Consider the following 21,779-nt stretch of genomic DNA (forward strand, 5'->3'; position numbering starts at 1 on the left):
TGAGGTTTTATATTTTCTCCTTGTGTTAACACCATAGTAGACATTTTGGAGGTCAGTGGTCAGAATAACAAATTATTCCTTTCAATGTCATTGATTTTAAGTAACCTGGACTAGGTCCATGCAGGACTGCCACATCACGCACCAAGATCATCATTGTTTATAATGTGAATATCCATATCTTGGCTTATGTTTCTTTACAAATACCACAATCGAAAATCCCTACTTATTTCTAAACATAACAATAAACTGTCATTTCCCTTACCTGTTTACTAGATGATGGATTCTCTCCATTACTTTTTGGGGCTGTGCCTAAAGAGAAAAGAAGTACATTATTCATGGTAGTAGACAAAGTAAAAGTTTTTTCTAAATGGGCATTTTTGCACAATTGAATTTTAAATTTGTAAAATGGTTTAAAGGAGAAGTCCCACAAAATTTTAAAATAAGCCAGGAAGCCTGGAGGGTGCGGAAAAATAGTAAACAAAGTAAATTTACCTATCCTCATGCCCCGAAGTGCCGCTCCAAGTTCCAGCTGACAGCCACCAACATCATGCAGCTCTTCCAGCTCCAGATTCACATACCTGGCTGAGCAATTGCCCACTCAGCCAATCAGTGAATGGGTGGGACACTGCCCCAGTCACTGCCTGGCTATGCGGGTAATCGCTCAACCTTGCCGTGATGTGGCAATCGTTTGATGTTTATTTATTTTTCATTATTATTATTTTTACATATCTTTTACTGGGGGAGGTTTTTTTTATGGTAAAAAGGAGAAGATCCACAGCATCCAAAAAAAGGTTTGTTGTCTTTATTATGAGGCACATAAAAAGTTACAAAAGATAAAAACGTATCTTTTGTAACTTTTTATATGCCTCATAATAAAGACAACAAACCTTTTTTGGACGCTGTGGATCTTCTCCTCCTTTTTACCATTATTACCAGGTGAGGCCTGCTACTACTCCACTTGCTCCTGCCTGAATGTCCACCATCACACAACAAAACCACCTATGGTGAGCTGAGTTTTTTCTTTTTGTTCATGAGTTTTTATATTTTTAAAACTTTTATTATTATTATTATTTTTTTTTTTTACACTTTACAAACTACCTTAAGGGACTTTATACATGTAGTCATTAGATCACATAGCATTGACTGAAAATCGCCGGCCCAACAGGATGGAGGTGAGTATTAAACCTCCGCTTGTCAGGGAAAGTGATTGGGACCCCAGCAATCATGCTGTGGGGTTCACAATCAGTCAGTAATAGGTACTTATCACTGACTCCCTTAAATTCACAAGCGACCTAGATCGCAGCGTTTAAAGGGTTAATGACAGGCAGTTGCTTATCATCATCCCCGGCTCCTGGGACACTAATGTGTGTGGGGCTGATCACATTAAAGTGGCACCTCACAGCAGGAACATATATATATATATATATATATATATATATATATATATATATATATACATGTTGCTGATGTGAAGGGGATAAGTACTGTACACAGTGCATAAATAATAGGCTAATATTCTGGGGTCTTAAAGGGAACCTGTCACTGATACATTGCTACCTAATGTATAGCCATCTGTGGTTTCCCACCACGGCTGTTGCTATTGGTTACACCCTTCGCAAAAGCCTGTACTTAAAAGAGTAAGTGGTAATGTAGAAGTACCAAAGTTCTAAGTATTTATGTCCAGATATTGCAAAGGTGTAGGAACTAAAGGGTTATTGTTTTTCTTATGTACCACATGGATCTGTACACCAATGAGAGTTCTTTCTTCTTCTAACCTATCACCTTTCTCTTTACATCTTTCACATGCACTCCTCACCCACTCACAGCACAGTTTACACACGTTGTAGGAAGGAAGTCACATGGGTAGAGGAAGTGTGAGGTCTTTTGCTTTGGATTCTGTAGAGGAAGGACGCAAGCTAGGACGCTCCCTACAGCAGTCAAGTTGGGCCCTCGCTCCCGCCAGATCCCCAGTGCGGGAGTTGTGGTCTAGACGTTGAAAAGAGCACATGTATATGCCAGACCTAGACACAGTTTTCCCTCAAGCAACCTTATTATACACTATGCAGTGTTAAGTCACTACTAGAGAGGACAAGTCAGGGATCATCTCAACCCATGCCATGGACAAGAGTAACACAGTGCAGGACAATATCCATAAGAAGTAAAGGAACTGATCCGGATAGAGCAAAGTTGCTAGAAAACCTATGCACTTTATCTCGCAGCATTGGTGTAATCAGAGAACTCTGACCACTCTGCTCATACCAGGTAACAAGGTCTGGGTCTTGTCTCAACCTCTAGGACGGGTCACCCGACACTGGTGGGCAAAAGGTGGTGCAAAGACCAAGGACTCAAAACACGGGCACAAGTATTCTCTCTACTTTCAAGTATTCTACCTCTAAAGTTCCGGCAATGCATATTACTACTTGGGTTGGGACTCTCTCGACATCCTCCTCTCTACTCTTCTGAACCTTTTCTACCTCTCAGCACACAACCCAGCCAGCACGGCTGTGTCACCTCTTCACTCTCAGTACACATCTAGACTAAAGTATTAAGTAACTTATCAAGACGAAAGTAAACTGTATTTTCCTGTATCAAGTATCTTCACAGTAAACAAGAGTATATTTATTTTAACTGGACTCTGAACTGTGGTTCTTCACCAAGCACCTACACAGTGATCACCGCTTCTTTGGGTCATCTCTCTTTTTGTGGGTGGCAGTGGCAATAGTCTGGTTGGGTCACTACTCCACTCCGGATCAATGTGATAATCGCCCAAGGGACCCCCAAACAGCCCGGTAGGCTACTGTCCACAGGGGAAAAGGTATTGCCAGCCCACTCAAAATAAAAGCAGGTGTGCCAGCATTCCTGTGTGCCCAACTGGCACTGGCGTCCCAACAAACTACCGCCAGGCAGGGCTATACCTCAGCCAACTACTACACCAGTGGAGACACGCTGTTCCACCTAACTTGTGACCGGCCATCTGTCCCTGCTCACCAGCAGGGCAGTCACTACCCATCATGTTATAGAGCAGAAAGAACTGAGCAGATATATATATATATATATATATACACACACACATATGTCGATCTTTGTGGGAAAAGATTCAGTATAACAATGGACTGGACTCTTAAGCATGGAGAGATCAGAGATTTCAATCAATCAATTACAATTTATATGGGATCTTTATGGTGCATTTAAACGTAACGATTATCGTGCAGGTTTGATCGAATTCGAACGATAATCGTACGTGTAAACGCAGCGAACGATCAAACGACGAGCGAGAAATTGTTCATTTTGATCTTGGAACATGTTCTCAAATCGTCGTTGATCGTTGGGAAAAAAAATTGTTACTCCGACATCGTTAATCGTACGATCGGGCCAATTATCGTTTCGTGTAAACGCAACATTACCCATAAAGATAAATATAACAATCCGCTCAGCTCCTTCTGCTCTATAACAAGATGCTGATAGCTTAAGTAGCATTTTCATGGTGACGGGTTTCCTTTAAAACGAATACCGACTATACAAAACCTTTAACCAAAGATATAAATGATAACCGTATTTGCATTGCACACACTGGCAACTATAATTCCTCTACATATTTCCTATAAGTATTGGCTTTTTATGTTTCAACACAGTTTTAACCTAGTAAAATAGCCTGAAATAATTTCGAAAACAGGGATGGTCTCAGAAAGCAACCATTACAGCTGTCCTACTTTGCACTCTCTCTGAACCTAAGTATTACATTCTTGTTTCTGACCACTCCACAAAGAAAGGATCTCAGAGGATTGTACAGCTGAGGAGAGTCAAGTCAAAGCGGGTGCTTTCAGCTCTGGGAGAACAATGATAATTTCACATATTCTGAATGCTGAACATTTTTCATGGTCCCCTTTTGTAGGCTCTAGGATGAGGGTAACAAGTTTCTATAGTCATCCAGTAGACTCTTCTACATTTACCTGACAATGTAATATCACAGCCGTCTAAATGACTGATTCATGCAGGGAGTTCTTTCCGTCATTGTACTTACTCCATGCAAACAGTTTACATTCATGTGAAGTAAAGCGTAGGTTAGTTGTGAAATGTTTCAGGAAAGTTCCTCATACCCTTCTAATGTATACAAGATAAAGTGACTCAGCGTTTCACCTTAATAAAGTTCTTAGTGTCTACTTTGCTCTCTAGTCCTAAAAAGATTTCTCAAAAGAAAGTAAAAAAAAAAAAAAAGAAAGAAAGAAAAAAAGACACTTTGAAGAGCTGGAATACTTCCAACTCAATATTCCAACGTTGCCTGGAAAATGTTTTCATCCACTCAATTACTGTTAGAAACTCATTTATTTGTGCCCAGTGTTAAATTTCTAATCCCTTCTAGGAATAAAAGGCATTAAGATAAAATGACCGTCTGGTTTTACCTTTTGAATGTAAACAATGCCGCTAAGTGCATGTCTACACAGCCATTCTGCTCATGCTCCCTATGTATGGGTTTCACATTTAACTGTACAACTAGAAAACAGTCGACGGTTTACTGCGAGGGTCTGCTTTTGCCTTGATTTGAAACAAACAGCCAACATTAAGATTTTACAAGATAAATTTAAACTAGTTATTTTACAGCACATACACACAAACGCCCGTGTATGTGCACACAGTAGATATGTGTCTGTGGAGTGGGATGGAATCGCCATGGAATAAACATTATTCTGCAGCAGCGCATGGTTTAGGTCATTATTTGAAAAAAGTTTTAGCTGAAGAATATAGTTAATGTCAGATTTTACTGAACATCTAATAACCTTAACAAAACAGTTTTGGAAACAGTTTTCTTCTTTTTAAATTTTTCTTCCATGGATTATAAAAAAAGCATTAAAGGGTATTCCGCTCAGGTAAAATATATGTTGAATCATCCCCCTCCTGGAGACTAACAATTTGTTCCATATTTGTTATTACCTTATCAGTCTCCTTCCCCTAGTTGTGAGCCTGCTGCTTTCTGCTGAAGACTCAGAAAACTGTGTGTGAGGTGTTCACTCCATCTCCCCCTCCTGTGCCCTTCCTTCTGAGACGTCTTATGTAAACAGTGTCCTTGGTCAGCTGTTTCTGCACTGTGTGATGCTGGAAGGGTTAATCTGAGGTCACGTTGCTGATGATCTCCCTGTGATTAACCCTCCCAAGCATTACAGCGTGCAGAAACAGCCAACCAGGGACACTGTTTACATCAGCCGTCTCAGAAGCGAGGGGGAGGAGGGGAGACAGACAGAACAGCTCACAGGTTTCTGTGTCATCAGCAGAAAGCAGCAGCTCACAACTAGGGAGAAGGAGACCAATAAGGTCAAAACAAGTATGGAAGGAACTGTTAGTCTCCATGAGGGGCGAAGTCTCAACATATATTTTACCTGAGGGTAAGGGCCCGTTCACACTGCGGAAAACATGTGGAAATTCCAAGCGGAATCCCTGCTGCAGAATCCGCTCAAAATTCCGCCTGCCTCAATGTTATGTATACGGCGCTTACGCTCTCCGTGGCTCTTCGCTGAAAGAATTGACAATTGATATTATGATATTATAAAATGTATATAATAAATGTATATGTATGAGTTGGTCCTCTTAAAAGAAGAAAACCATCTTACCTTCATCTTGCGTAACGCCAAGACATCCCATTAATTCGTAGACAGACAAGGACTTGTCATTATTCACATCACAATATTCAACAAACTTTTTCACACACTTTTTTGGCTTTGATTTCTTACGCAGCAACCTCTTGAATGGCTTTATTTCCTTCTTTCCAATGTCCCCATTTGAATTTTTATCAAGTTGCTTGAAGTACCAATGAACAACTCTTTCTTCCAAGGTGTGGTTAGGATCTGGTTCTGAAACCCTAATATAAATGAAGAACACAGTAAGAAAGTGTCTGAGACCAGTCTATTGTCATTTTAGTGCGATTTAGCCAAACTTGGTTATGTATGGGCCAAATGTAGTGGTTTCATAAATTGGTTGCCTTGGCCTACAGGTATTGGCTAATAAAATGATTTTTCCTATAGTCATTTCCAGCCTGGAAAGAGGTGGCAGCAGAGAGCACTGGGTCAGACTGGAAAAAATACTCCACCTCCTGCAGGACATACAGCAGCTGATAAGTACTGGAATACTGGAGATTTGTGCGTAGAAGTAATTTCCAAATTTGTATAACTTTCTGACACCGCTTGATTTGAAAATAAATAAATAAATAACTAAATAAATTATTCTTCGTACTACCCCTTTAAAGCAAATGACCTCTTTGGGAGATATTCTGTATGTGCAGTTAAATAGATTCCCTCTATTAGACTCTCTATTATTAAGGCCCAGTATTACATTTAGCATATGTTCACCCAACAATTTTTTTCAACCGAATTTCTGGATAGTAGCCATTTTGAGGGAAAAATACAGCCATATTTTGCAAATTAAGGCCATGATGATTATTTAGGACCATAATTATGGAAATATGGCCATATTTTCACCCCAAAATGACAGCCGTTCAGAAATACAGTAAGAAAAAAAATGTGGTGTGACAACTTCTCCCAGATGTCCTTGGCTATTATTTTTGGATTGGTCTCCTGACAGCCCGAATTCAGTAAATACTGGTATTTTCTATTGAACAAAATTCTGGTACAATTTTTATTGGGACTCTGTGACTCCTCTGGAAATGTTGATATGGGATGTTACTATTTCCCTTGTCATTGACATGGATGAATAAGTACTGACAGATATGTGTTATGATACAACCTACTGTACTGTGTAATTGTATTGTGAGTAGATAGAAAAAGGATTCTAAAATGTAACTCTATAGAGAGGAAAAATAGAAAAGACATGGCTGCCCATTCCAGTCGCATGGTATACATTGATCTATAGCTTCTCAGCAAGAGTTCCATGCAGTTGTACACATTTTAATCAATGGGTAGTGGGTGTTGAAATGTTATGTGTGTGGCAATGTTATCCAAACTTAACGCTCGGCATTTGATTCCCGGTGGCTGTAGAAGTTGGATGCCACCCTAGGCTTCCAAGAAAACATGGATACAGCCTGTGGCCATTGGCTGTGTTGTGTCTAAAATTATTGGCCACTGACTGTGGATTGCTATGTGTAATAGTGATATGCCGCCAATGGCTGATGAACCTGTAAATAGAATAATAGAGTTCATACACTACTTCTCTACGATCCCTGGGACCACCGCGGCTAGTGATTGGCTGAGCGGATTGTCACTTCAGAGACCGTCTCTGAGGTTGCATCGGCGCCTGCAAAGGTGAAGCTAAAAAATTGCCAGGAACGTGAAAAGGTAATGCATGAACTTCACTTTTAAAGCAAGGGCTGCACGGACATCACTAATGATATATATACAGCCCTTGGTGCATGATAATGGAATCGAGACGTGTAATAAGCTCAGTAATCCAGCGCTGATTTAGCAGATCTGTGCTCTTTTAATATAGTGATCTAATTACTCTGATCATTCTAGTCAATCCTCATAGATTGTAGTACGCACCTAGTGAGGGGGATGAAATGACCATGGATGACCTCTGACTTTGGAGGAAAACTGTCCTTTTTGCTTACAGCAGCCACTCATGTTTCAGGATCATTTTTTTAACTGCTCTAGAATAACGAAAGCTTCACCGTAATTAACGATGAGGGAACATTTCAAAAATTTGGTTTGGCAGGCTCACAAATTTTTGCCATAAGATTCGCGAACATCCGAACCTTAACGAACTGCACTAAAACAGCTAAACGATTGCAGGTGTTTAGCTGTTTTGGTGGGGTTCAGCTGTTCACTCATCCATACTTACCTGTCCGCGCTCCCCCAGTCTCCTCGGTCTCTGGTATCCCCCACAGCCATACAACAACAAATTATGTTTATTCAGGCTCTGTAGCGCTCTGCAGTGTTGTAATTCTGTTAATGACAACTTAAATGCTGGTTGTTAATACAAGCATTACTAGAAATGGACATGGAACTATTTCTCTGTCATGTGCATCTATGTCCTTTTTGATGCATCCCATGAGATTATTTACCTTGGCAGCAGCTGGCTGACACTTATCGCAACAGTTAAAGGGGTATTCCGCTCAGGAGACTAACAATTCCTTTCATACTTGTTATTATCTTTTCTGTCTCCTTCTCCCAGTTCTGAGCTCCTGCTTTCTGCTGAAGACAGAGAAAATTGGGTGTGAGCTGTTCCCTCCATCTCCCCCTCCTCCCTTCCAAGATGGCTTATGTAACCAGCATCCCTGGCCGGCTTTCTCTGCTCTCTGTAATGCCGGGAGGATTAATCACAGTGAGGTCGCTAGCAACTTGACCTCAAATCAACCCTCCCGGCATTGCAAAGTGCAGAGACATTCAGTCATGGACACTGTTTATACCAGCTGTCTCAGAAGAGAGGAGAGGGAAAGGGAGATGGAGAGAACAGCCAATATACAGTTCTCTTCAGCAGAAAGCAGCAGCTCAGAACTGAGCATATGAGACTAAATAGATAATAACAAGTATATCACAAATTGTCTCCAGGAGGGGGGGGGGGGGTGATTCAATGGGTATGTTACCTAAGCGGAATAGCCCTTTAAATTTACTGTACTGCTAAGTCATTTTTTATATCAGTGTTACCCTGTGTTTTCCCATTTAGGCTGGGTTCACACTATGTATATTTGAGGCTGTATTTGTGAGGCTGTATAGCAACCAAAACCAGGAGTGGATTGAAAACACAGAAAGGATCTGTTCACATAATGTTGTAATTGAGTGGATGGACGCCATTTAATGGCAAATATTTGCTGTTATTTTAAAACAACGGCTGTGGTATTGAAATAATGGCCGTTATTTACCGTTATATGGCGGCCATCCACTCAATTTCAACATTGTGTGAACAGATCCTTTCTGTGTTTTCAATCCACTCCTGGTTTTGGTTGCTATGAGGACCTGACATGAGGACCAAATACAGCCTCAAATATACATAGTGTGAACCCAGCCTGTGTATGTTATCCCTGCCTACATTTTTCTTTCCAGTCTTATCTAATTTTAATACTCAGTTTGGCGATCTAACATTTTTTCACTAAATGTTTACTTCTGTATCTTTTCCTTCCAAAGATAGAAATGACTGAATAGGAGTCATGGTGCACAGATGCATAGTGGCAATAAAGTACATAAGATGTTTACTGTTCCATTAGTATACACCCTTCAGGGACTATCTCAATACTTGCTCTATGACTGGCCACAAACCAGGATATAATGTTTTCTTTTAGCATCTTGACATAACTGTTAAGTAAAGCCATTAGTTTAGCTTCAATTTTCTAGTTTGACAATGTTATATTTAGTAGATTTCTCCCTCACCTTTCCACTGGCTGCCATTTTCCAGTATTAGGCCAGCTGGCCTGCACATGTTTTCTACCTTGACACATAGACGCTCACTCTGGAGAGGCTCGATAGAATGATTCTGTGTCTTGCACAAAAAAAAAAAGAAAAAAACTTCTGGCACCGAGTCTGTACTTTTCCATTCTGTCAGGATTACTTTTAAGATAGACTTTCCAAGCCAAATGCTTTGGCCCTGTTTATCTGTGTGTCCTAGTGAGGTGCTACAGGTTTACTTCTGCCCCAGCACATGACTTATGACTGTGTATGGCATTGTTCAAATATTTATTTAATAAATCAACACTATAAATGAGAGACTTTCTATGTCTATGTGGATAACACTCAGTGTCACTTTGCTGAGAAAAACAAGAAAATCTTGTGAGTCTTTTAACCCTATTCTTGCAAAATCTGTAGTCATATTGTCAACTATTATCTACTTACCTCTTAAAGGGATATTCCCATCTCTGATAACATAGTTAAACTTGTAGGACAAGTCCAGGTAAATAGTTTTGTATATTCATTTATTTACCAAACGTGTCTCCTCCTCCTGATATGTCGATTTTTCCCTTTTTATATGGAATTTTTTTTTAGCCTGCTCTTAATAAATATTTGATACTATCACTGTTTTGGAGCCAGAGAAATTCACCTTTTTTTCGCTATTGCTTTGACCCTGTCATTGGTTACAGCTCGTTTCCTAAATTACAGACCACCACTCTTCTCTAAAAGTAGTGGTCTTGCTGGTGTATATATAGCTATAGTAAACATATTCTTATATATTATACAGTGTATATATATATTATATTTCTATACATCTACTTTATAGCTATATATAGACCAGCCGGACCAATGTTTTTAGAGCAAAGTGGTGGCCGGTAAACAATGAACTGTAAACAATGGGAGGAAAAAAGCAGCCTATCAGGAGGAGGAGGAGACATGTTTGCTAAATGAATGTTAGTTAAAATGGGAATATCCCTTTAATTATAGAAAAAATTATGTCGCTATAAAATTTTCCTAGCCTTATAAAAATGACCCATTGATCAACTGTTTTGAGAGGCTGGGTCGTTCCCATGCAACATTTACGTAAGCTTTTGATGCTTCATACTTGCAAATTCTTAAAGGAATTATCCTGGATAAGAAAAAAAAAAAGCTACTTTCTTGCATAAACACCACCCCCTTCTCCATCCTCAGGTTACAGATCAGCTCCATTCAGGTCAATAGAACTCAGCTGCAAAACCCCACCCAAAGAAAGCAGACACGTTTTTTCTAATCTTGGACAACCCATTCAAGTGAATAGGAGAATGCTGCAATTACAAAAGGAGATCTGACGAGCTCACCAGTTTCTATGCTTGTAAGGCATCTTCCTGCATTCACAGTCCACATTCACACAACAGCAATGTCATTTTGGGGTGGTAAATCATCCAATTCAATAGTAGATCCAGCACTCATACCCATTTCATCATATCTTTTATAATACTAATATGAGGTGATAAAATCTCAGAGCTCATGTGAACTGTTTGGTTCCAGGCAATGCCCACAGGCCATTACTCAGGAATAAACAACAGCTAGAGTTACTGAGAATATATACAAAAGTCCCACTGGACAAAACAATGATATTCTCTCCAAAGGATAACCTGAACACTAGGTCACCAAACTTTGCTGATGGGCTTAACATACCCCAGAGGTGTTAAAAAGACATAATAGAAGTATAATGAGAGAATGGATACAATCTAGTGTTAAGGCAAACTTGTACCCACAATTCAAACCCTCCCCCCCCCCTCCCAACCACTGGTACCATCAGATAGCCGCCTTTAATCCAAGATCTTTCCTGGGGTCAGTTTGGCTGTTGATGGAGTTATTCTCCTAAAAACATATTTTATGTAAAAACAGATCTAGCAGCACCATATTTAAGAGTTGTGACCTAAAGCAACGTGCCCTAGGCCTGCGACACCTCTCCGTGCTTCCTCCCTGCCCTCCTTGTCATTAGGAAAGCCCCTGGGTGGGATTCCTCCTCTTCAGAGATTTCAAAATCCTGTGCATGAGACAAAGAGAGCCATGGAACTGACAGATCCAAGGAAGAGGAATTCTGCCCGGGGCAGTTCCTAATGACAAGGAGGTTGGGGAGGAAGAATGAAGAGGCGTCACAGGCCTAGGGCACAGGTGCTCTAGGTAATGACTCTTTTGACAGGGTGCTCCTAGATTAAAAAATGTTTTTAGGTAAATAACTGCAACAACAGCAGATCGGACCCCACTGCAGATCTTGGATTAAAGGTGGCTATCCAATGGTACGAGCATGTGTGATGGGGGATAGGGGCAATCATGTAAAGCAGGTAGTTCCTGCAACATGACGTTCCTGGAACGCCATACTGTCCCGGGCTCCGCCCAATGTCCCTAGCAGCGATAAGGCAGCGGGAGAAGGCTGTCTCACACAGCCTCCTCCTGCTGCCACTGCCCAGAGGGGAGCTGCGCTCCCCCTGGGCAGTTAACCCCATAGGCACTGTGGTCCGTGAGACCGCAGCGTCTTTGGGGAATCCAGAGGAAGATCTGCTCCTTACGAGCCCCCCTCCCTTCACCATAGCAACCCAGATGCTGCCCAGTGCATCCGGGCTGCTAAGGTATATAATGATTAGGACCCTGCACTGAGGCAGGGACCTGTTCTTTCTATGAGCTGTCAGTGTAATACTGACAATTCATACACTGTATAAAACATTACAGCACAGATCATGTGCTGTCATGTATTATATATACACTTTCAAAAGTTAGTTAAAAAAAACACACAAATACATACTTAAATAAATAGGTAAATGAATAAATTAAAGGACAACTCCGGCGGGACCCCCCCCAAAAAAAAAAACACAGACACAGACAGACACCATACTCACCATCCCTGCGGTGATGATCGCCACTCCATTCGCCCGCCGTCCGCCTCACCGTCACCTGCCTCCGCCGTCCAGCGATGTCTCTTGCTTCCGGGTCCATGAGAGAGAAAAGGCTGCCAGTGCGCTTGCGCACCGGCAGCCTTTTCATTGGCTGGAGCGCATCACATGGCTTCCAGCAAGCTCAGCCAATCAGGGCTGAGCAAGCTGGAAGCCATGTGATGCGCTCCAGCCAATGAAAAGGCTGCTGGTGCGCATGTGCACCAGCAGCCTTTTCTCTCCCATTCACTCTCAATGAAGACGCCGAAGAGGAAGAAGACCCGGACCGCGCCCCAGCTCTGACATCACCCGACACCAGAGAAGAGGACCGTGACGACCGTAATAGGTAATGTATACATTCTTTAACTTCCGGGGTGGGGGGTCGGGGGTCGGAAAGTGGGGGAAGGGGACCGGGTATTTAACCACATTACAAAGTTATATAACTTTGTAATGTGTGTTAAGTAAGCCAAAAAAAAATTTCGTCGGAGTTGTCCTTTAATTTATTAAATAAATAAATACATATACACATTCCCCACCCCCCCTTTATAAATGATCCCCTATAAATGAGATACATATATTTGGTATCACAGAGTTCGTAATGACCCCTTCTATTATTATCCCGCTCAATTAACGCTGTAAAAAATAAATAAAAAACTAACCTAAAAAATAAATAAATAAAAAACTGACTAATATTAAATTTTTTTGTTAATCCCGCTCCCTAAAAAATATAGAAAAAAATGTCACACATACCCAAAAGGTGTACCACTAAAATCGTCAGCTTATGCCGCAAAAAAAAAGCACTCACATAGAAATAAAAATATTACTGCTATTACAATATGCAAAACAGTTTTTATCGTATAAATGTCATAAACTATAACAAAAGCTATATAAAATGGATATTACTGTAATCGTACCGACCTGACAAATAAAGATAACATGTCATATGTAACATATAGTAAACAGCGTACAAAAAAATTATGAAAAACAGCTGCTAAATTGTGTTTTTCATTTGTACCACCTCATAAGAAATTAAATAAAAAATTATCAGGGTGTCACATGTCCCCCAGAATGATACAGATGGAAACGACAACTTGTCTTAAACAAATATTCTGGCAGCACAAGGCCTCTGTGACCTGGTATAATGCCTACAAAAAAATTGAAATAAAAAAGGCCCCAAAATTCCCCAGGCCTCTGTCATGTCTGCGGTCTGTGGTTGAGTCAGGTGACGCACTGCGGCCACATATGGGGGATTTCTAGAAACATTAGAATAAGGAGAATAAATATTGAGTTCCATTTCTCAATTAGTATTTTCTGTGTTAGAGGAAAAAAATTGAATATCTGATAAAAAAATTAAAATTTTAAATTTCTACTACAACTTAATTAAATTTCTACGAAGCACCTAAACGGTTGATAAACTTATGAAATGTTATTTGAATACTTTGAAGGGTGCTGTTTTTACAGTGGGGGGATTTATGGGGGTAACTAACATACAGGCCCCACAAATCCCCAAAAATCGGATAAAAAAAATCAGATAAAAAAATCGATGCAAAATTTTAAAGTCCTCTAACATCCTAAAAAGTAAAAGGACGTTCGCCGAATGATGTCACTATAAAGTAGACATGTTGAAGATGTTGCAGTAATAATTAGTTTATGTGGCATGACTATTTTTCTTAGAAAAAGAGAATTTTGACTATAAAGAAACGTAAATTTTTAACGTTTTGCGCAAATATGCGCAAATGTATACCACAAACATGAAGAGGAAAAACAAACTCAGAATAACCGCCATTGTTAAAAGCATTGCAGAGTTATCACTACATAAAGAGAGACAAGTCAGATTTGAAAAATAGGCCCTGGGCATTAAGGCTAAAACAGGCTGCGGAGGCAAGGGGTTAAGGAGCATAGGTACACGGGTACACAATGTGATCATCCAGAAGTCAATGGTAAATGCAAAAAAAAAAATTCCATAACAATTATTGGCAGCATATATCCAATATTAGCAGAATGTCTCTGTATAATGATACAATGGGGGACTGGAGTAAACTTACTAGATCGCTGCAATAAAATCTGTTTCCAGCAGTTACATCTTTGTGCACATAAATAAGCTGAGACCAGGATGGAGCTGCTAATAGAAATAACTTCATCACAAAGGATGGGATAGATCACAACCAGACATAGCAGGTTAGCTAACTCATATGTTATTCTCAACCCCCAAAGTACCCCAACACATGTTTTGCATTCCCTGCCTTTCTCAGGGGGCTTTGTCAAGACCTTCTATATATTTTGCTAAAGTTCATGGAGGTAATATTGATACACTGACCGTGTTAGAGAAAGTCAAGATGGGGAGGCGACTGGGCTAAGAGAAGCTGTAATGGAGAACACAGATCTTTGGATACTGAGGTTTTAATTATACAATTTAATTATATTTTATTATAAGACTGATCTTCTTTAGGCCAATGGCGGCTGAGCAGCTGATATCGCGGTGGAGGGGGGCCAGAACATGAGGGAGGGCATGAGGGAGGGCCAGAGAAGTCAGGCCGGCCTCCTGAAGATGACGTGATCGTCCCAAGATGGCGGCCAGTGTCGACAGTGATTCTGTAAGTATACTGTGTCATACTTCCGTGTCCACGGCTGGGGGGGTCGGGGAACATGAAGAAGGGGGCCATTCACTTAAATAACACACATTACAATGTTGTATAACTTTGTAATGTGCGTTATTTAGTGGAAAAATGTCTAACACCGCACTACCCCTTTAATCCTAAATGTGAATAAAGCCTTACAGGGGTATTCCTCTTGAACGTAACTTTTCATATGTTGCTGCGCATGGTGAGACTAACAGCTCCTCCTACTTAGGCCACAACTTTTTTTTAAACAGAGGCCATGCCCATCAGAAACATGTCTACTATGTGAAGAAAAGTACCAGGCAACACTTTTTGGACAGAATTTTGATGCAGACACATTAATACACCTGGACCATAGACTTCTGTTATTATTTGAAATACATAGAAAAAAAGTAAAAATTTCATAAAAGAAAATATTACTGCTAAATCTACTAATACCTTGCAACAATGCTATGAAAAGTATGGCGCTCGTATGGACAAACCAGCCTGAAATCGATATGAAAAGCAGCTGGAGCTGACATGGAGCCGACATGGAGAGTCCATCAACTGGATAACCCCTTTTTACAAATCTGTTTACTAACTTACCTGCTAGAAGAGGACGTTAAGTCAGAAACTGCATGTACCATGTCTGTGGTTAATGCATCCAATACGCTTGTAAGGAATTCATTCTTTTTTGCTCCAGGACAACCTATGAAAATATGAAATATTATATCAACAATACTTGTACAGGCAGATATACAGTATAACATGGCTCATCAGGTGGGACATCTATCATGTATGACTATACCATACACATGCCTAACATCAGGACAGCTTGCATGTTTATTTCAGCAGGAAGCGGGTGATAAGCCAATGCAAGACCTGTCTAGCAGCAAATAAAGCATGTTCCATATCCAAATTTAATTTATAGTCCCGACCCCTGGCATCTGTTGATATGGGAGAGTCAGGAGGCCCTCACAGACATTAGACCAGGGCCGGACTAGGACATAAAATACCCCCCCCCCCCTCCTTTCTTATATGCCTATATAGAATACCCCCCCTTTCTTATATGCCTATATAGAATACCCCCCTTTCTTATATGCCCATATAGAATAGCCCTCCCTTTATTTTATGTCCATATAGAATAGCCCCGACTTTAATTATATGCCCATATAGAATAACCCTCCCTTTCTTATATGCCCATATAGAATACCCCTCCCTTTCTTTTATGCCCATATAGAATAGCCCCACTTTCTTATATGCCCATATAGAATAGCCCCCCTTTCTTATATGCCCATATAGAATAGCCCCCCCATCCATTGTAACATCTGCATAAAGATTCAACACTTCCTTTGTAATACCCTTATATACAATGTGCAGCACCAGTGTAAAGTAAGTAAAAGTAATTCATTTATTGTGTGGATGACACCATAAGTAATCAGCCTGTCCTTCTTCTATATTTCAGGAGAAGAAAAGAAACTATAGGTTTTTAATAAGCACATTGGAAATAAGAGGAGGGATTACAGCCACTATTTTCCATTTTAGTTTTATGACTTCTAGACATGTGCCGAAAGCTATCCATAATTACTTTACAACACGTCATTATCTTGTTATTAGACCAACACACAATGTATCTATCATTTACATACTAGATAGCTAGATAGATGGAGAGAGAGATAGATAGATAGATAGATAGATAGATAGATAGATAGATAGATAGGAGATAGATAGATAGATAGATAGATAGATAGATAGATAGATAGATGGATAGATAAATAGATAGATAGATAATTTGTATATAAGAAAAAGTATATTGTTACTAATGTACATAGCTTGCATAGAACACATATAATCCACGTTAAGAAGACCACACAAGCTGGTTGGAGGAGTTGGTTGTCAATCTTGGCATTCAAGACAGACATTCCATTGTAAAAACTGGAATGCTGAAATAGAGCTAAAATAATCATGACTAAACAAGACTAGACGGCTGTGATAGTTTTCAGTGGATTCACTTTTATTACCTTTCCTGACAAGAAATATTTTTAGCATTTGTGTAAATAAAAACATGATTAAAAAAAAACTAATAAAAGAGACTGTCACCTGTCACCTGTCAAGCAAGAATAAGAGCTTATGAAGATTTCTTTTGGCAGCCATCATTTTCCTGGGTGAGCACGTTCTGCTAAGAAGACTTGTCTCAGAAGCAGACAAGAGCAAAAACCAGCAATGGACGGGGGACAGAAGCCATGAGGAGAACTAAGGTGGGTAAGTATGACTTTTATGACCTTTTTTAATTTGTCAAAAGTGAAGATAAAAAGTAGAGGGTGCTCACCAATAACAAGCAGTATTCTTTATTCCAAGTGTGGTTGAAATTCAGCAGGGCATTTTACCTCTAGCAGGAACGCCAAGGACTTTTGTCGAATATCTACTACAGGTGTACATGAGGAGCACCTCCGTGGCATATAGATATCAGTCCGTTTAGTTACTGTGATCCTACAATCTATACAAACTCTGCCAGGCAGGTACTTTCTTATGACTCAGTATACTTTTTTAATTTGTCCCCAGTCCCCAGCAACATGGCAACATTTTTTTTGAATTGCCCCTTTTACACTGGGTAAAACAGTTTTTGAAAAGGACCTGGGGGTATTGGCGGACAGTAAACTCAACTTTAGTGATCAGTGCCAGGCAGCAGCTGCCAAGGCTAATAAAATCATGGGTCAGACCACACATAGAATACTGTGTACAGCACCTGGCACCTGAATATAAGAAGGAGATGACTGAACTGGACCAAGGTCATTAAGAGAATGGGTGGGATACAGTACCCAAAAAGACTTCTTAGGGACAGCACACATGGAGTGAATGTAGCGGAATAAGCGAGGAAAGTGTTCCGCCCAGAATCAGCTCTCGCAAAATTCTTGTGTATTCAGTGCGGAATGCAAGCGGAATTTCAGTGCGGACTATGGAACTCTCTGCCACATGATGTTGTCATGGCTGATTCATTATATTAAGTACAAGGGAGGCCTGGATGCTTTTTTCTAAAAATATAATATTACTAGTTATGGGCACTACATTACATGTGATAGAACGCTGATCCAGGGATTATTCTGATATTGGAGTCGGAAAGGAATTTTTCTCCCTGTGATGGGGCAGTTGGCATCTGCCAACTAAGGGTTTTTGGCTTTCTTTGGATCAACATAGTAGGGTTTCTGTAGGCGGAACTTAATGGACTCTTGTCTTTTTTCCACCTTATTAACTATGTTACTATGTTAGGCTATGTTCACACAACGTAAGTTCAGTAGTAATCACAGACGTTGTTTCAACAACGGCCGTGATTACTACTGAACCTACATTGTGCTGCAGAGAACCTGTCAGTTCACACAATGGAGCATGTGGCGAATTGGGATGCGGGCACGCTCGGATGCGCCCACATCCCAATTCATCAGAGGTGAAGATCATCTGGCCGATACTGCCCTACCGGCTGGAATGATCATCAGTAACACCGACCGTTCTGTGATCCGGCTGGGTCACAAAATGGCCGGTGTCTCACTGAATGTGAACATGGCCTTACAAAGAATTGCGGGAGAACTCTTATTCTGAACAGCGAGGATAACTTTACCAAAAAAAAAAAAAGCTGGAAGCTCAGAAAGTGATCCGGCAGCACTACAGGTAGTCGTGTCTCTACAATAGCACGTGTTCTGCATCTGTCTTGCTTTTCTGGACACAGTACATTCTTATACATCCCAGCTTTACACATATGTTAATATGAAATAAATAATACCAACTAGGTATTTATTGAATGTCCTATCTTTATGGTGAAGTGTTTTATGTGTAGCTCCTCGTTTTATGTAGTGTGAAGGTTAAAATTCCCTGTAATATATACTTAATGTTTTTGTATTGCAGGTGTAGGGCAGTTCCAGGACACCAGAGCACAAACGTGTTCTGTTTTCCTGGTAACTAAAATAAATTGGCACATGCTCTTTTAAAGGAACCATAAACAAAGCCATAAATATTGCCAAGGTCCCTTTAAAAACTTACAGCTGGGTTTTTATTTTATACCTTTCTGTAGTTGGCTAATTTAACCTGCTAGGGTCACTTAAAACAGATCAGTAAAATGTGCTCATTCCCCAGAAGGACACAAATTAGCTGGCATCTGGTTTACTTTTACAGCAACAAGCACAGTCCTTATAGGCAGAGTAATAATGTTCTTCACTTACATTATGTTGTAGCCATACATTACATTGCACAAAGCCAGGTAACACGTCAAGATGGATGATTAAAGTGAAGAGCAAGCTGTTTCTTGGGGTTATGTTCTATATAGAACTGGTATTGGTGATGTAGACCCCCTCTAAAAAAAAAAAGTGTGTGGACTATACATTTATAGGTGGAGCTAGCAGCAGAGGTGGAGCAAACAGAAGAGCAGAGGAGGCAGAGCTTACAGAAGAGGCAGAGCTTACAGAAGAGGCAGAGCTAGCAGCAGAGGAGGCAGAGCTAACAGAAGAGGCAGAGCTAGCAGCAGAGTAGGCAGAGCTAACAGAAGAGGCAGAGCTAGCAGCAGAGGAGGCAGAGCTAACAGAAGAGGCAAAGCTAGCAGCAGAGAAGGCAGAGCTAACAGAAGAAGCAGAGCTAGCAGCAGAGGAGGCAGAGCTAACAGAAGAGGCAGAGCTAACAGCAGAGGAGGCAGAGCTAACAGAAAAAGCAGAGCTAGAAGCAGAGGAGGCAGAGCTAACAGAAGAGGCAGAGCTAGCAGCAGAGGAGGCAGAGCTAACAGAAGAGGCAGAGCTAGCAGCAGAGGAGGCAGAGCTAACAGAAGAAGCAGAGCTAACAGAGGAGAAAGAGCTAGCAGCAGAGGAGGCAGATGTAGCAGCAGAGAAGAGGCAGCGCTTACAGAGGAGACAGAGCTAGCAGCAGAGGAGGCAGAGCTAACAGAAGAAGCAGAGCTAACAGAGGAGACAGAGCTAACAGCAGAGGAGGCAGATGTAGAAGAAGAGCAGAGGCAGAGCTAACAGAGGAGACAGAGCTAGCAGCAGAGGAGGCAGATGTAGCAGCAGAGCAGAGGCAGAGCTAACAGAAAGGCAGAGCTAACAGCAGAGGCAGAGCTAGCAGCAGAGCAGAGGTAGAGGTAACAGAAGAGGCGGAGCTAGCAGCAGAGCAGAGGCAGAGACAGCAGCAGAGACAGAGCTAACAGCAGATGCAGAGCTAGAAGCAGAGGCAGAGCTAACAGCAGATGCAGAGCTAGAAGCAGAGGCAGAGCTGACAGCAGAGCAGAGGCAGAGCTAACAGCAGAGGAGGCAGAGCTAACAGCAGAGCAGAGGCAGAGATAACAGCAGAGCTGAGGCAGAGCTGGCAGAAGGGCAGAGGCAGAGCTAACAAGAGCAGAGGCATTTATTTAACTACAATTAAGGCCTAGATAGCCTCCCTACTTAATCTTAAATTAAAAGCAAACATTACTGACAATTTTCCATAGACTTTAATGTAACACATTTTTAGATTCAAAGTTGTATGACTTTGTGTGTGAACATAACCTAAAGAGTCAACAGAATCATCTGACCCTCTACTTAGTACTACTAAGTACTGAAGAAGGTCATCACATCTATTGCTAAATAGAAGAATTTCTATTCCAATGTAAGGCCCCCTTCACACGTCCGGAAAATCTGTCCGGATTTCCTATCAGGAAATCCGGACGGATTTCCGGACTCATAGACTAACATTAGACACGGACACCCTTCCGGATTTTTCCGGAAGGGTGTCCGTTCCGGAAAATAGGACCGGATTTTTTAGATCCTGTCCTATTTTCGTCCGGAAATCCGGCACGGACGCCCCCATAGAAGTCTATGGGAGCGCCGGAATCACGGGCATTTTCCTGATGTATATCAGGAAAGTGCCCGCGATTCCGGACTGGTAGAGAGCCAGCCCCGGCCGCCGTCCGATCACCCGCACACCCCCATCCCCCCCGCACCGCACCGCACCGCACACTCTGCCCGGCACTACAGGGCTGGCCGGCCAGAGTGCGGTGCAGATCCCCCCCCCCCGCCGCCGCCTAACCCCCAGTACCTCCGCCGCCCCCGTCCCCCCGCCCCCGCCGCCCCCCCGCCCCCGCCGCCGCCGCCGCTGCCGCATCTGACCCTCTTCCCCCCCCCCCGGGAACTCACCACCGGGCCGCCCGCCGGATGCTCCGCACCTCCGACCGCCGCCGCTGCCCGGACCTCAGCACTGCACTCTGACCCGGACCCCAACCTCGCGGCCCCGACAGAGCAGGATCCGGGACAGGTGAGATTACCCCTTAGGACTACTACTCCCACCATGCTCTGCTGGCAGGCCAGGTTGCAGAAGTACAACTCCCATCATGGCTCTGCTGGCAGGCCATGATGGGAGTTGTAGTTCTGCAGCCTGTGGCCATCCAGGTTGCAGAAGTACAACTCCCATCATGGCTCTGCTGGCAGGCCATGATGGGAGTTGTAGTTCTGCATCCTGTGGCCATCCAGGTACACGGGTACCTGTGATTTATGTTGGCATACTAGACAATATTATCTCATCAGGAAATCCTGAAGGTTTTTCCTGATGGTTTCCTGATGGTAAAAACGGATTACTGTCAGGAAATCCTGATACTATCCTGATGACATTTAAGGTCTCCTGATCAGGATTTCCTGACAGTAAAAACTGACACGGACGTGTGAAGGGGGCCTAAGTTGCAGAGTTTAATGTGAAAATACATTTTGAACAATGTGGGATCTATTCTGTTAAAACAATGCAAGCTAAGTACACAATAATTCATTTTAACTTCTGCTATAGTCTTTCTTGAAATATGAATACAATCAATTCGCCCCAAGAGAATACAGGACTATTATGGCCAAATATTTTGCAGATTGTTCAACAAACATCAAATTTCTTTACAATGATAAAAAAAGGTTTTTCAAATCTTTTTGGATTGTAAAATGGTTAATTTTTAT

The 21,779-nt window shown here is 41.6% G+C and overlaps 1 protein-coding gene across 1 annotated transcript in view; it reads right to left on the reverse strand.

Moving 5' to 3' along the window:
- Window positions 1–21,779, reverse strand: part of SMOC2 (SPARC related modular calcium binding 2) — a 133,695-nt gene that overhangs the window by 11,878 nt on the left and 100,038 nt on the right. Inside the window, exons 10-12 of the mRNA XM_069954411.1 lie at window positions 15,442–15,544; window positions 5,604–5,851; window positions 263–309 (exon numbers count right to left, since the gene is read on the reverse strand). Of these exons, the coding sequence (XP_069810512.1) occupies window positions 263–309; window positions 5,604–5,851; window positions 15,442–15,544 (398 nt within the window). The remainder of the gene's footprint in view (window positions 1–262; window positions 310–5,603; window positions 5,852–15,441; window positions 15,545–21,779) is intronic.

This window comes from Dendropsophus ebraccatus, chromosome 15, assembly GCF_027789765.1.
Source record: "Dendropsophus ebraccatus isolate aDenEbr1 chromosome 15, aDenEbr1.pat, whole genome shotgun sequence".
Classification (NCBI taxonomy): Eukaryota; Metazoa; Chordata; class Amphibia; order Anura; family Hylidae; genus Dendropsophus; species Dendropsophus ebraccatus.